General features: G+C 51.5%; 2 protein-coding genes across 2 annotated transcripts; both read left to right on the forward strand.

Annotated features, from left to right (window-relative positions):
- Positions 1–4,002: 4,002 nt before the first annotated feature.
- Positions 4,003–8,421, forward strand: AKAW2_30540S (putative membrane-tethered transcription factor (SPT23); the record flags this gene model as incomplete). The annotated part of the gene is made up of 4 exons (XM_041687065.1): positions 4,003–4,713; positions 4,776–5,668; positions 5,731–8,227; positions 8,290–8,421. The coding sequence occupies 4 exons, from the start codon at positions 4,003–4,005 to the stop codon at positions 8,419–8,421; spliced, it is 4,233 nt and encodes a 1,410-aa protein (XP_041540987.1).
- A 670-nt stretch (positions 8,422–9,091) lies between these two features.
- Positions 9,092–13,684, forward strand: AKAW2_30541S (putative TMEM1 family protein; the record flags this gene model as incomplete). Its single annotated transcript, XM_041687066.1, has 4 exons — positions 9,092–9,131; positions 9,212–11,766; positions 11,825–12,901; positions 12,962–13,684. 4 exons carry the CDS (start codon positions 9,092–9,094, stop codon positions 13,682–13,684), a joined length of 4,395 nt encoding a protein of 1,464 aa, XP_041540988.1.
- Positions 13,685–14,378: the final 694 nt, after the last annotated feature.

Here is a 14,378-nt window from a genome sequence, read left to right on the forward strand (position 1 = left end):
TGTGGCGTGAAAAAAAGAAGAAAAGAGCGACAAGCCTGATTCTCAAAATGGAGGGGCGCAATAATGCCACCTGCCACCCAATAGAGATGGTGCCATCCCGTCACATACATAGTGGTGATAACTGGGGCCGGGGCCCATCCGACAATTAGATTGAGACCGCCGATTTAATTGCAGGGAGGGCCGCATCGAATCCAGTCTTGGCAATGCCCTTACGAAGTAGAGTCAAGCTTCCCATGATTGACTCGTTCACCTTCTCAGCTTTGATTAATACCTCCCTGAAGGCTAGTAAGCAACAGCCCTGTATTGATTGGGTGCCGCCCAGTTTCTGCTGAATGGAGTTGGTCTGGATTGTCTGCTAGTCCATGAATTGAAAACACATTTGTGGCCGCAAACGCTCCTTTCGATAGGACCCTGAGGGTCCACGCGCTCCATGCAGGGACCGCTATTGCTTCTTGAAGCGCCCGACTTGGTCTAGGGGTGCAATCCCTTACTGATTTCCATCAGCTTTGGGAAGTCTGGACGCTCAGTGGTGGTAGTCTGTTACTGGTAGATGGGTGGGACTCTGATCCTAGCTGCACCGTTGAGGTCTTCAATCCGAAACACACCCATTGGCGGAGTTCGCTATCCACATGGAGCAGCGACCAACCAAGCTTTTTTCCGCAATGGCCATCGGTATATTTGTTTGATAGGGAAGGGACGGACTCCTGTGCAATTATTTGTCGCCCGCAGATCTCTCATGTCCTGCCATAATTAGAATGTCAGTTGTTGCAGATGATATAAACGGACGTCTTGTCCTAGCTGCGACCTTCCTTGGGACTGTGGTTATTTGCCTAAAGCATTCCTGTATAACTGAACCCCAGCCTCAATTCAAGATCCTTGGGCTGGACGTACACTGATTTGGTTTTCTGCATTCTGCTTTAGGCTTGTGACTAGCCGAAACCTCCTGTTGTGTATAATCAGCCAGCCATTCAGCGGTGATCCGAAGTCCACGTTCCAATGATAGTGTGTATGCATATTACTTATTTATAAGGATATAGATGATGCAACTTAGCATATAACGAAAACGCTCATTGAACGAGAAAACCTTGTAACCTTAACTCGGAAGTTTGTTGTGCGCTCGGCCCAGCTACTACTTTAACTGGTACTACTACTACATTTCGTCACGATCTATGTACTTCTGCAATTGAGGATCTGACTGCGTTCACTGTGCGACATCATGATCCCATGTAGATCAGGCGGGTGTTGGTAACTGCAATCCTTGCATATTTTGAACACAGGACCTTAAAATGTCACCCAAGCCACCTGCAGCCAGCTCTTGAAGGAAAGACTGTAGGACATTCTCTCTTAGCACTGACTCGTGTATCACTTAAAGCTATTATCGCTTTATGTCAGAAGTTCCATGGAACCCTCAAAATATATACTTAGTTAGCCCTCAATATACGAATTTGTCATGAGGTTCGGCATCAATAAGCTGGAAAGAGACTATTATCATTGATCTCTGGCGCTTACCTTCTCATGGAGAAAAACACGAAGTGACAGCGAAAGCATCATAGAACCTGCTATCGGAGTATAAGATCTCCGCCGCTAGCAATTTGATGTGCTTCAGCTGTGTACTGTGGATGGCAAACTTTTCATATAGTAGATAATTGCTCTTTTTTTTTTTTTTTTTTTTTTACCTGGAATGGGCTGATCGACACCGCTCGGTAAGTCTTGAATGGTCAGCCACCCAACGAAGCACTTTATGAGAAGATAGACCAGACTCCCCACAGTAGATCAGTACACTTTGGATATTTTCCCGCCTACTTCCGGATTAAGTCTTCTCTTCTTCTGATGTCCTTGCGCTAGTGAAAATCGGCTTGCCGTGAGATCTTCGCCGCGGAATTAGCATTATCAGCACATTGCGATTGCTCCAAAGGTCGCGTGGGCATGCGGTTGTTTTATGGGTCCTAGATGATTTCGATTGCGAAAGATAATTTGGTCTTTACGGTCGACTAAAACCTGCATTCTTCCATGGCCTCCTGTGTAGGCATCCTAAAAGCCCGTCATCAGATAATTCGCGATGACTGACCATATATTTAAAACGAGTGCGGTGAGGCCTGCTAGAATGTAGATTCGACTAGTAATGCACTGTCCCAGGTAACTTGATGTGCTAAGTGAAGAGGCCCAAAATTTGGGATTTCATTGGTACCTGATCTGCTCCGCACGGTGAACTCGGATCGAGTGCTGTCAAAACGCTTATCGTCACCTTTTCAGGGATGCGGTCTGATCGGGACCCGAGGGTGCTCTGTGGGAAAATCCCAAGCAAGACATGACGAATGATTCAATTTGCTGACCATTCGGAGTTACACTGTGGCGTCATTCCATCGCGCATCGCCTGAGTATGCGAACGACTGTTGGATTAAACTTACTTGACTGCGGTCATCTTCTTTCTTAGCAACCACGGAGAACCATCCATACTTAGGCTGTCGTACGTGGTGGATGTCCAAGTTGCTGAGAATGGTAAACGCAGATAGTGGAGTCTGGGCCAATTGACGGTGAGATATGCTCCATAATGATCCGCGAACAAAGCGCCACTCTCTCCGATCCGCGAATGGTGCTCATCTTTTGTGGCTGATCAAATACCAAGTAACTACGGTAACTGGTATTTAATGTACCGAGAGACGCGTTCAACACTCAACGAACACCTGCTTGCCCAAGTGCTGTAGTGTTCCCAATGGAGTAGGCATGTTTTGAGAGTGTTGACGGAGAGGATATCATACAGATGTGTCACAAAATGCGGTGCGATCTGACAGGCTTGATCCAATGGCTCGGAACTGAGCCGCCCGCCTACCGTAGGATCAACAGATAATCTCTAGTACTAGTACGGAGGAGTAATATTCTCTCATTATTCTCAGAGCGATGATCGATTGATGATGGAGGATCGGAAGAAGTCAGCATCCACCCACCAAGACATGGACACGATTTACACAGTAGGTGCACTATAAGTAGTACTATTGACTTGTAGCCCGCTACGTGTCCCGGAACTTGTCCATCAATGACAGGAGAAGACACTCCATAGAGCGGCGACATCCACCGAACTTAAAGGCAATAGTACGGAGTATCTACTTGGTGTACATAGTAGTCAATTCAGTGTTCGGAGTAATAGGAAGGCGCAACTCTTGGTGATCAATTAATACCACCTCAAATATCACTGGTTGCCGTCTTCGGGCGCCCCTCCCAGGATCGTTCCCCGGCCAATGGAAACTCGGCGGCCTAGTTACTCCGTTCCTGGCCGACATTTGTCCATATTGGGACTAGTGCCACTCTGGGGCGGCCTCACCGCGACTCACGGTCGAATCCTCGCAAAGAGTCGTTTTACAGCAAAGTGCCTCAGTCAGCAGATAACCATTGATTCACCTCCCTCCCCTTCCTTGTCCTTGGCCTCTCTCTCCCGTCTCCAGGACTGACTTGCCGGTCGGACGCCGTCTCCCGAGTCACCCTTCACATCTCTCTTTCTAGTCTTGTCCTATCCATCGAGATTCTACTCGGATTGATACACTCGCGTCTACTACCCTCGAAACTTCTGCGCTCCGACGCCCGGCCTGGATTTTGCACAGTGACTCCCTTTTCCCAACTCTGCCGCGCCTCCGCCTCCGCTCCCCCCCTACGCCAGCCGCCCTTACTCAACAACCCTACAGTTCCCCTTCAACCACCCTCTGAGAATCCACCATCTTCCCTCTTTTCAATCCGCTCCCAATTTAGATTCTCCTGTGCCGCTGTCGCCTCGGTTGATGGACGTGGGGTACTGCTGACGGAGGCAAGAGAATCGCGCCCGCAACTGCGCCCGCCCAGCACATTCCCGTCCAAGTTGGCCGCCCTTTGTCCTCCTGTCCCACCATCCGAAGTGTCAACAATCTGGATTGCAAATACATAAGGTGTGGGTTGAGAAGCAGGCTGTGAGGCACGCTAGGGAGAATTGCAGGCATCTCCCTCTGGTCTTCTGAAGACTGCTGTGAGAGTCAAATGATGGGATCGGCAGAGGCTGCCTCTTCGCCTGCGTTTCCTTTCCTGGACCCGATTGTCGTTGATGACGAGATGGGGCACCCTTACCAGGACGAAGATATGGACTTTTTAGATACTGCGAGGCTGCAGATGTCGGCGGAAAATGCAGGGAGGGACTTTGACGACATCTTTTCACGCGCCACTTCATCCCGCCCGGTCGCGGAATCGGAGCCATCGTGTCTGTCGCCCTCGGAATTGTCTCTCAAGCGATCGTACCAAGACCAGGATGCGTTGCGACAAGTGAATGTTGTCTCGTCCGATTCCCCCGCCGAGTCCCCGGATGGCTCATCTCCTAGCTCTTCCTCCACATCACCGCGGAATCATCTTCGAAACCCGTCCGTCACCTCGTCTGCGTCGGTTGTCCATAGCGAAAACACTGTTATGCCGTTCGGATATGCGACAGAGGATTGGATGAATCCCGACTTGTCATCAGTGAAGGAGGAGTCGCTGTTCGGTCTGGACCTTTCCCTGCCAAACCTTGACGGCGCGTTTCCCACAGACACCGATCTTGAATCGAGCAACAAAGCCATGGATGCCGCATTTGATTTTGAGAGTGCCGCCAGCAGTCCTAGCCCTCTGAAATCCGAGTCTGCGCAGCCCAGAATTGCTAAGAGATCAAAATCTCAGATGCGGAGTGTTTCTAGCACTTCGGCCAGACATTCTGCCTCATCGGTGAGTTCCCGTTTTTTCATTGCCGCCGGTTCGAACGTGCTCTGCTGACACATAATACACAGATGAATGGGTCATCCTTCTTTCCTCGCAACACCAAGGAGCCTTCGCCGTTCTCCGTTTCGCGAAGCTTCAGTCAGGCCAAATCGCCACTGGGCCCATGGGGAGGCCATTCACCATCATCACTTTTGGAAGAAAGCTTCGGTGGAATTAACATGAATGGCGGTTCTCCGCTTACTCCGGGTCTCAACTTTGGACCGAGCAGCTTCCCATTTGGTGTCAACTTCGCACCGTCCCCTTCTCCAACCACCGTGAAGCAGGAGACGACGCAGCGTCACATGCTAACCGTGCATCCCACCTCCCTCAAATCACGCGTGGAGACTCAAATTCCTATCAGGCTGACCCTCTTTCCGTTACCGAATGGCGTCAAAAAGTTGCGCTTGCCGAGCCACACCATCTCGAAGCCGAAATTTCTTGCACCGCCGACTGTCGAACGGTCCCCGGAGATTGTGGAATTGCACACAAGTCTCGTTTGTACAAGTGCGATGCAGGATCAAGAGAAGCTGAAGAAGGCGTTTGCCAGAGCAAGAGGAGATAACTCTTACCGTTCATCCAGCTCTAGCCCACGTTCCGCTGAAGACATGCAAGAAGACGATAAGCCACTGGATGGCGGAGAAGTGAAGATCTGCCCTGGATGTATACAGCGTGAGCGGAAGCGTGCGTTCAGGAAAAAGCAAAGAAAGCCGGAGGAAGACGAACTCTTCCAGAAGGACGAGGAGAAAAGGGTAATCGTCTTCAACACCAACGAAGTCAAGGAATGGGCCGAGCCATCGAAGAATGCCATGCCGAGCTTTGGAGACGCCCCGATGCCTAATATTCCTCCAGGGGCCATGCAAGTGGAGTTGCCAATGCGTATCGCATGCTACTGCAGGCATCAGAACGAGAAGCTTGGGTTTCAGTACGTATACCCGGCTCTGGGCGGATGTGGTATTGTAGCACTTTGCTAACTTTAATTTTTAGGGTCATTTTCACTGTCAAGGATTATAAGGATAATGTTGTTGCTCAGGCGATAACGAATTCTATCATGATCACCGACGACCACAAAACTCATGCACCTCCCGCTCCACCAGCTCCTGGTCCATCTCCTTCTCTACCGGACGGGACACAGCTTCCGGGCGTTGGTGTGTTCCCTTCGAGCCCCAGTGTTGACACAGGCAAATCATCGGCCCCGTCGCAACAAGCCGCCCAGTCATCTTCAGCTACCGATCTGCAGGGTCTGCAGCAAAGATTCAACACTCAATATCTGACGTCGGGCTCCTTCCCCGTGTCCCAGTCCTCCTCAACGAACGGCACAACCACCAACACCCAAACGCCGCGGAGTCTTTCTCGACAGACATCGCCGAACGATTTCCAAGGGCCGATGAGCAAGCGTCGCAAACACAGCAACTCTGGGAGACTGCCATCGGAACTCACTATGACCAAGCTGGAAAACACGCAGTCGTCAGGTAGTGTCTCCAGCTCCTCAGCTCCTAACAATGATCCACCGTTTCCCAGCACTCGCGGGTTCGCATCCCCGGCGGAGAGGCCCTTCGTCACTGCTTCTGCCATATCTAATCAGTTCCCTAACGGACCGCCGACTCCAAACGGCGCAGATACCAACCCCTTCCTTAACACCATGCAACAACAGAGTTTGGACAATTTCATCCAGCAGCAATTGATGTCTGCACCGAACTCCGCCCAACCAAGTCGTCCTGGGACCCCTGGGGGTTCGCGCAACAATTTCCAGGATCCAAATTACAATATTTCCTTGGGACCCAACACGTCCTCACCAATGTGGCCGCCACTAACCAATGCGGGAAACCGGTTACCTTCAGTCATCCACAAACTGGTACCTGCAGAAGGCTCTATTACGGGAGGCACAGAGGTTACCTTGCTTGGAAGCGGCTTCTACCCTGGGATGGAAGTCGTCTTTGGTGACACTTTAGCCACCACTACCACGTTTTGGGGTGACAAGTGTCTCAACTGCCTGACACCCCCTGCACTTCAACCCGGGCTTGTGGCGGTGGTTTTCAAGCATGAACATCCCACCTTCGGCCAGATGCAGCCAACTCAACCTCTGATGCCAAAGCAGCAGCAGTTCTTCCGTTATGTCGACGATCGCGAGTTGCAGATGTATCGCCTTGCTCTTGGTATCCTTGGACAGAAACTCGGCAGTCAAGCAGACGCGTTCCAGACGGCTCAGCAGATTATGGGCAGTGACATGAAGGGCGTTTTCAACCTACAAAAGGACTTCCCAGGAGGCTCTGGTGGTGGTCACCAGCGGCAGGCGGCTGGGCTGGAGTCGCAAGTCTCACTTGGTGATCTTGATGGTAGAATGTGGAAGTACCTCGAGTTTGTCGATCTTGATGACAGCCCACGCCCACCCAGGTACAATTCGCGCTCTGCGACAGGCCAGACACTGCTCCACTTTGCTGCCTCCTTGGGCCTGACACGGTTCGTGGCCGGCCTGCTTGCGCGAGGTGCCAATCCCGACCTGCAGGATAACACCGGGAACACGCCGATGCACTTTGCGGCTCTGAACGGTCATGCGCATATCGTCAACAGGCTCCGTCTTGCCGGTGCCAACCCTAATGCCCGTAGCATTAGGGGCTTCACTCCAGCAGACCTCGCTACGACGTTGCCTGCTCACCAGGCGGCCTTGATACCTGCACGTCATTACCGCTCACGTAGTGTTGGATCGCTTTCCTCCTCGCGTCGCAGGCACAGCAGTTCCGCATCGTTACATTCCCTTTGGGACTCTTCATCTGTGTCGGGCTCTTTTGATCATGCCGTTGAAGACTCCGATGACTCGGAAGACGACGACGATGTAATTAGTTATAGCGCCTCCCGCCGGTCGAGTATGCATCACGAGCGGCCAGTGTCGATTCCTGGACCTGAGCAGCCAACAGACTCGGACGATGCTCGACCATTTTCGCCTCCGGCCGCCCTGGTTGCTTGGCGTAACCAACTGCAGGCCCAAATCAATCAGTTCCAGCAAAGTGTGGCCAACGCCTTCCCCAATCTGCCTGCGTTGCCGCCTATGCCCGCACTACCTGACTACCAAGCCCATCCGATGATGCGTCGTATCACCAATCTGGTTCCTCACCGACCGAGCACCGCGCGGTCTGCCAAAGATGGCTGGTGGGATATGCTGACGGGCAATTCCGCCCCTACGGGTACAGAGCTACCCTCCTATGAGGAACTCTACCCGCACAAAGAGAACGAAGATGATGAGCAAGCAACGCGTTTGAAGAAATCGAGTATGCTTCAAGCAGCGACGGAGGCAGCACTCGATCAGCATTTCGAAGCGCAGGCCAGCACATCGGAGGTCGTCCGAACCAAGCCAGAAAGCGAAGATATTAAAGATATACGGATTGGCCGCAAGGTAATATCTCGTGAACAGCAGAAGCACCTTCGGGAGCAGCAAGCGCGGCGAATGAAGGGCTTAGGTAGCGATCGGAATCTGTATTTCATCTGGGTAAGTAGGACCGCTCATGGAATTGTCAGTATCACTTTGGAGCCACTGCTAACGGTTGCTAGATTCCGCTCCTTCTATTGGTCATCTGTGCTTGGATTCGGAGTTATGTCCCGGGCATCTGGGAAGGCTTTACCAGCGGCTATGAATTCGTCAAGGCTCAATATGCGCAGCGCGCCTTAGAAGTTGGCCATTGACATCTGTTTTACTTTTCCTCCTTTCCTTCATCTGTTTTGAGCTAGGGCGTTCTGTCCTCTGGGTCGGTAATACAAACGGGGCATGTCTTTTCATTTGTTAAAGAGCTATTGTTCCATAATGACGGGATATGACTGTTTTGATCTCTTTGTCTTGTTTCTGGTGAACCATGCTGCCCTCAACTATTCCTGTACAGATTCTTGTGTGTTTCCTTAGGCGATCTCTTTTCCCTACGGCTTTCTTTCACTTAATGAAGACCAAGTCACGTGTCCTGCAGAGGACTCAACCCCTATTGTTTTCTATACTGCGCATAGAGCTGAATATATCATTTACGATTGAGTGTCTTTCTAGTATCAGCATATCGATAGCATAATATTTCGTAGCAGCTTGGAAGCACCCCAGCCGTAACTATTGCGGGCTCCACGAACGGATGTCGGGGAAGGTTAGGCGGTAGGAAGCCCACACGCGCGGAGAGAAAGGCGGTCTTGCCGCCCCCCGGCCAAAACAACCGCAATACCATCATCACCGCGGTGGCCGATATACTTACCTCTCTGCCAATTCCCTCCCCTTACTGCGCATCTAGCTCGGAGTTTGGCTCCCCCCTTTCTCGGCCAGTCAGGCGGCATGCCCTTTGCGAGTGGTCCCTTGACCCCCGAATAGTGCTCGGGCATCATGGACCCCTCACCCCAGGCGGGCTCCAGCAGTGTCACCGGTAAGGATACCCACCCCCCGATGGCTTTCCGAATGGCATTCTGGGGTACACGTTGCTCACTTCTTCGATTTGATTCCCAGTCGAGTATACTGATCCCTCCGGTCTCTTCCCCACTGTTCAGTCCATCCTTGCAGATAAGCTACCTCTAAAGAACCTCCACTGGAAGTCCCCGACCCGCCCCGTTCGATCCATCGAGTCCCTCCGTATCGGCTTCGTCCCTGCCCAGCATGAATCGGACGAGCGCAAGCCCTCTACCGACACGGCCAGTGCCACCGTGACGCACCGGCGACACCAGATCCCAGGCCTCCGCCAGACCCCCTACTTGAAGATCTACTTGCTCCGCTGTGACGACAACGATACCTACAAGGCTACGGCACGGAAGGCGCTGCGGGATTGGATCAAATCCCATTCCACGACCTCCTCGTCCAGCGCAACGTCCACTAGCCAGGAGAAGCACGATGCTTTCGACTGGCTCATTGTACATGTGGTGCAGGACGGAGAGGGGGCGGAAAAGTCCGCCCCTTCTAAATGGGGTCGCACAACCACCACAGTCCTTGAGAAGGTCAAGGCCGACTTCAACGGAACTTCCAAGTCCTCCACCATAGATCGCGTAGCTCAGCTACGCCTCCCTAAGCAGGGTAGTAATGCGAAGCCACCTGAGCTGGCCGATCAGATCGAAGACTTGGTTGAGAAGCTGAAGAACGCAATTCTGGCATCCTTTGACCTTCGCGTCGCGCAGTATGAGGAGGATATCAAAGAGAAAGACTCGCAGCGCAGCTTGCCTGGTTGGAATTTCTGTACCTTCTTCATACTCAAGGAGGGTCTAGCTAGGGGCTTCGAAAATGTGGGGTTGTTCGAGGACGCGCTGCTCGGCTACGATGAACTTGCGGTCGGCTTGGACACCGCGATACAAGAACAGCTTGAAGGAACTGGAGATCAACATGGAGGTGCATTTCTGACTTACAGCAAGGACTGGAAAGATAAGGCAAAATCGGCTCTGGAGTCTGGAGGAGAAGTAGCACGCAAGGACGAGGGCGAGGGGGATGATGAGCCAGAACCCGTTCCGGAAATTGCAATGGATGACTTTCCCATATCTGCAACAAAAAAGCCGTATCGGGAGATGATACTGGCCAGTGATATCTCTATCTTTGATTTTCGCACTTATGTCTTCTCAAGACAATTGACATTACTGCTTAGGGCGGCAAAGGCTCCTTCCTTACTCAGTAAGGAAGCAGAAGCAGATCCACAGTCGTCCAAGAAAGACAGGAAGCCGGAAAATCTACTGCTTCTCTCCGAAGCTTGCCAGAGGGCAACCGGATTCATTAGTCTTGCGGCGCGGACACTAAGGTTCGACCTTGAGACGGGACTGGTAGATGTCGAGGATGCTAGGAAGTCAGAGGTGGTGAACAATATCGTATCATCATGGGCCTATGCTGCTGCCTCCCAGGTGCTTTCTCAGACCTTTACTCCCGCCCTTACACTTCCAGAGTCCTCACTGCATGCTGTCAATAAGGCAGCAGACAATGCTACGCATGCTGAGGGCCACCCACAGCTTCCCAGGCGCTCAAGTTCGCTTGCGACTCCTACAGCTACGCCTCAGCCCCGGCGTATGACAACCTCGGGTATTTTGCCTGCAGATGCCCTTTCGTCTGTCCATGCTCGACCGGGCTTTGAGGGCCCCAAGCTTACGCCCAAGACCGGTTCCGAGCAGTTAGCTTCTGGAAGAGCGGAGTTGCTTCTGATGGCTCGCCGACTCTTGGAGGAAATATCTGCAAGATTTGGCTGGAAGGAGACTTGGAACGATCTCCATCTTCTGTTCAATGATCGAGGATCGGATGCTGACGATATGGCTGAAGTATCGCTTGATGACGAGACTCCACAGACAGCAGATAAGTCTGGGGAAACCAATCTTCTGTCTGGTATCGATCTCCCTGGCTTGAAGCTAGCTCTCCAGTCCAGAAAGGCTTTCCGTGTGCATTATGAAGATCTTACAGATCAGATGTACCGTCACCACATCGCTGCAAATCGGACGTACTCAACCCAGGCCGCACTTGCTGACATGGCCCTCATACGCTACAGACAGAGCGACTATGGGGCGGCAGCGTCTTATTTCCATCACATTGCTCCGTTTTATGGCAGTAAGAACTGGATTGTGCTAGAGGGCATTATGTTGGAAATGTATACCCGGTGTCTGAAAGAGCTTAATCGCAGTGAAGAATACGTCCGGGTGATCCTCCGTCTTCTCGCCAAGTTTGCCAGTTATACAGAGTCCAACCTGTCAAAGCGGCAGAAGACGCTAGATGCGTCGCATATCTTTGCGGAGAATGCATTGATTTCTGAGTACGTTGAGGAGCTGTTCAAAGCATCAGGTTCCCTTCAGAAAGAAGTCCTAGCCCCCATGACTGATTTCTTTGCGGATATCAACGTCAAACCTGCAATCTTACACTATGAGGACAAGGATGGGTTCCAGCTTCAACTGTACCTACGCTTTTGTTTGGGAAAGCGCATTGATGTTGATTCTATCAAGCTGCGATTGGTGGGTGCGCACAACGCTCAGAGTAATGAGCATTGGCTAGAGGCTCCTATCAAAATGACCATCAAGTCGTCGTCGACGAGGGTGCTGGTCGACTCTCCGGTGAGTCGGTCGCAGCTATTTGTGCTGTTGCTTTCTTGACAGATACTGACTAATTTAGATAACACTGCAAGGTAAATACTTCGTGGACCGCATTGAAATGCGAGCGAAGAACATTGTTTTCACTTTTGGTGGCGGGAAGCATGCGTCCCTTCCAGTGGGATTCAGGGAGGCAGAGGCCGAGGAAGAGGATAGTCGGCCATTCATTTACTGTTTTCCGCCACCGGACGGCCTCCAGGCAAAGATCGTATCACCGCACTTTGTCAATCTGGAGGAATTACGAACACTAGAGCTGGAATTCAGTAGTGGATGGAATGACATCAAGAGCGGGACTCTTCGAGTGAGACCTGCCACTGCTGGTCTTCGATTGAGAACGACCGAAACCGAACTGGTAGAGGGTGACATAAAGATCGAAGCCCATAATGACTCGGGAAACATTGAGTTCACTCAGTTGAAACCCAACTCGTTCGTTCGGTTCCGCATCCCTTACACGGTTGAGGAACACCACCCGATGCTCTCTGCAAGGGCCGAAGTGTCATACGAGACAGAGAAGGGGCGGTTTACTTACTCCTCGGTGCACAACATCATCTCAGGCTTGCCAATTAGTGTCAACGTGCAGGATGTCTTCAAGGATAGTGTGCTATTCTCACGGTTTACCATCAGTCCGGCTATGCTGATACCGCTCCGGATCTTAAAGTGCCAAATCCCAAGCTCAGACATCTATGAGGTGCAGTCGAGTATTGGTGATTCTGTGGCACTGAATGTATTTGCCAAACAACCCGCATCTCTTCTCTACAAGATTCGACAGCGGCCAGACAGCGTTCCCACTCCGGGAGCAAGACGGTCCCTGCGACTAAGCGTCGATTTTACTTGCGTGGACGATGAATGTCTATATGCAGTCGAGCAGAAATTCAAGTCCAGCATTGCAGCTAGCGAATTTCATCAGTACACAAGTTTGCTCACATCCCACATTGTTGAGACGACCCGCTCACAGCTATCGACTTCCGACATGGAAGTTGTCGGCCTCGTCCGAGAGGTGGAAACACTGCATTTTGCGAATGCCCACTGGGAGACATTGCTGAGTGCGTTGAAGGAGCCAATGGATGGACTGAAGGCCTGGCTTATGGACTGGCATAAGGTAAGTCACCCGTACATCCCACTGACGGGCCCCCTTGCTTCTCTAGTCTGACCCAAATAGAATCACCCGGTTATCTGCCTTCCAGACTCTCCAGCCGTACGCAGCAGACACATCGTCATCCCCGTTGACATCCCGGAGATTCAAGTTGTGCACACAGCCGAGCTCCGCCTCACCAATCTGGCACAGCAGCCGCCCCATGCGGCAGTTGGACAGATGATTGCTGCAGAACTCAGCATACGTCATACACGACGGTGGTGCTCACCGGAGCATCGCGAGAACGCAGGCGGTCCGCTTGACTTCTCGTACGAGATCCACGCGAATCCCGAAACATGGCTCGTTGGTGGGCGACGCCGCGGAAACTTCACCGCCGAAGAAGGCGAGACCAAAACCTTTGCAATCATGCTCCTCCCACAGAAAGCCGGACATCTCCTTCTTCCGGGTTTGGAAATCAGGTCCTTTGTGCCACCATCCCCAACATCCTCATCGTCTCTGCCCCAGCCGCAGTCTCAATCTTCGACGACAGCGACCGGGGGCCAGATGATGAGCCCCAACCCTGGACAGCCCGTGACAGCTGGGTCCATGACGGCGGCCGCCGCCGCAGCGGCAGTGGCACCGCTGCAGCGCCGACCCATTCCGTGCGAGGTTGACTACCGCAACCACGGCGAGACCGTGCTGGTATTACCCGATCTCCGCACGACGACAGTGAGCCTGTCACTGTCGGGAGGCAGTCATGGCGGGGCGTGGTTGATCGATTCGGAGCGGTTGCATGTAACGAGCTCATAGAGTACATTTTTTCCCCTACATATCTACTACCTACATAGCATAGCTTAGAAGCCAGGTACAATGCATGTGTATATTGTATAGACTATATGGGATATATTTGAAACCATGATACTATAGACAGTATTATTAGCAGGCAATGAATTGATAATAAGAAGATGAAGTGTACTACGTAGTCCAACAATATACATCAAACTCATCATCAATTGCAAATTACCCACAAATGCAAAATACACCCCCTTAACAATACATACACTCCATTACAACACATACTCTCCCACCAGATAAGGTCAGCATACCATACTAAACTAATAACTACTCTTACCGACCTTAGTTAGTTAGTTAGCATCATCTCCATTAAAATTGTACTACAATAGAACGAACATTAAACACCTCCTTTAACTAACTAACAACCCACGCCAGTAAATGATCCCAATAAATAATTGATCAGCCGATATATAACAAACCTGAGAGATAGTTACACAAAAAGCTACTACTCACTCCCACCAGACGACAACTTCAAATAGCATAACACTATCAAGTGCGAGTTAAATAAAGTCAGTGACTGACTGAAAAGTAACTTAGTAGTGAACCAAACCTACTCGGTAATTGATTGACACACGCGCCCGCCCTTTTTTTTTCCCACCCCCACATAATCCTTGTTTCCCGATCAGCTAGTCTACTTCTTCCCTTTCCT

Source organism: Aspergillus luchuensis, chromosome 3 (assembly GCF_016861625.1).
Source record: "Aspergillus luchuensis IFO 4308 DNA, chromosome 3, nearly complete sequence".
Lineage (NCBI taxonomy): Eukaryota > Fungi > Ascomycota > Eurotiomycetes > Eurotiales > Aspergillaceae > Aspergillus > Aspergillus luchuensis.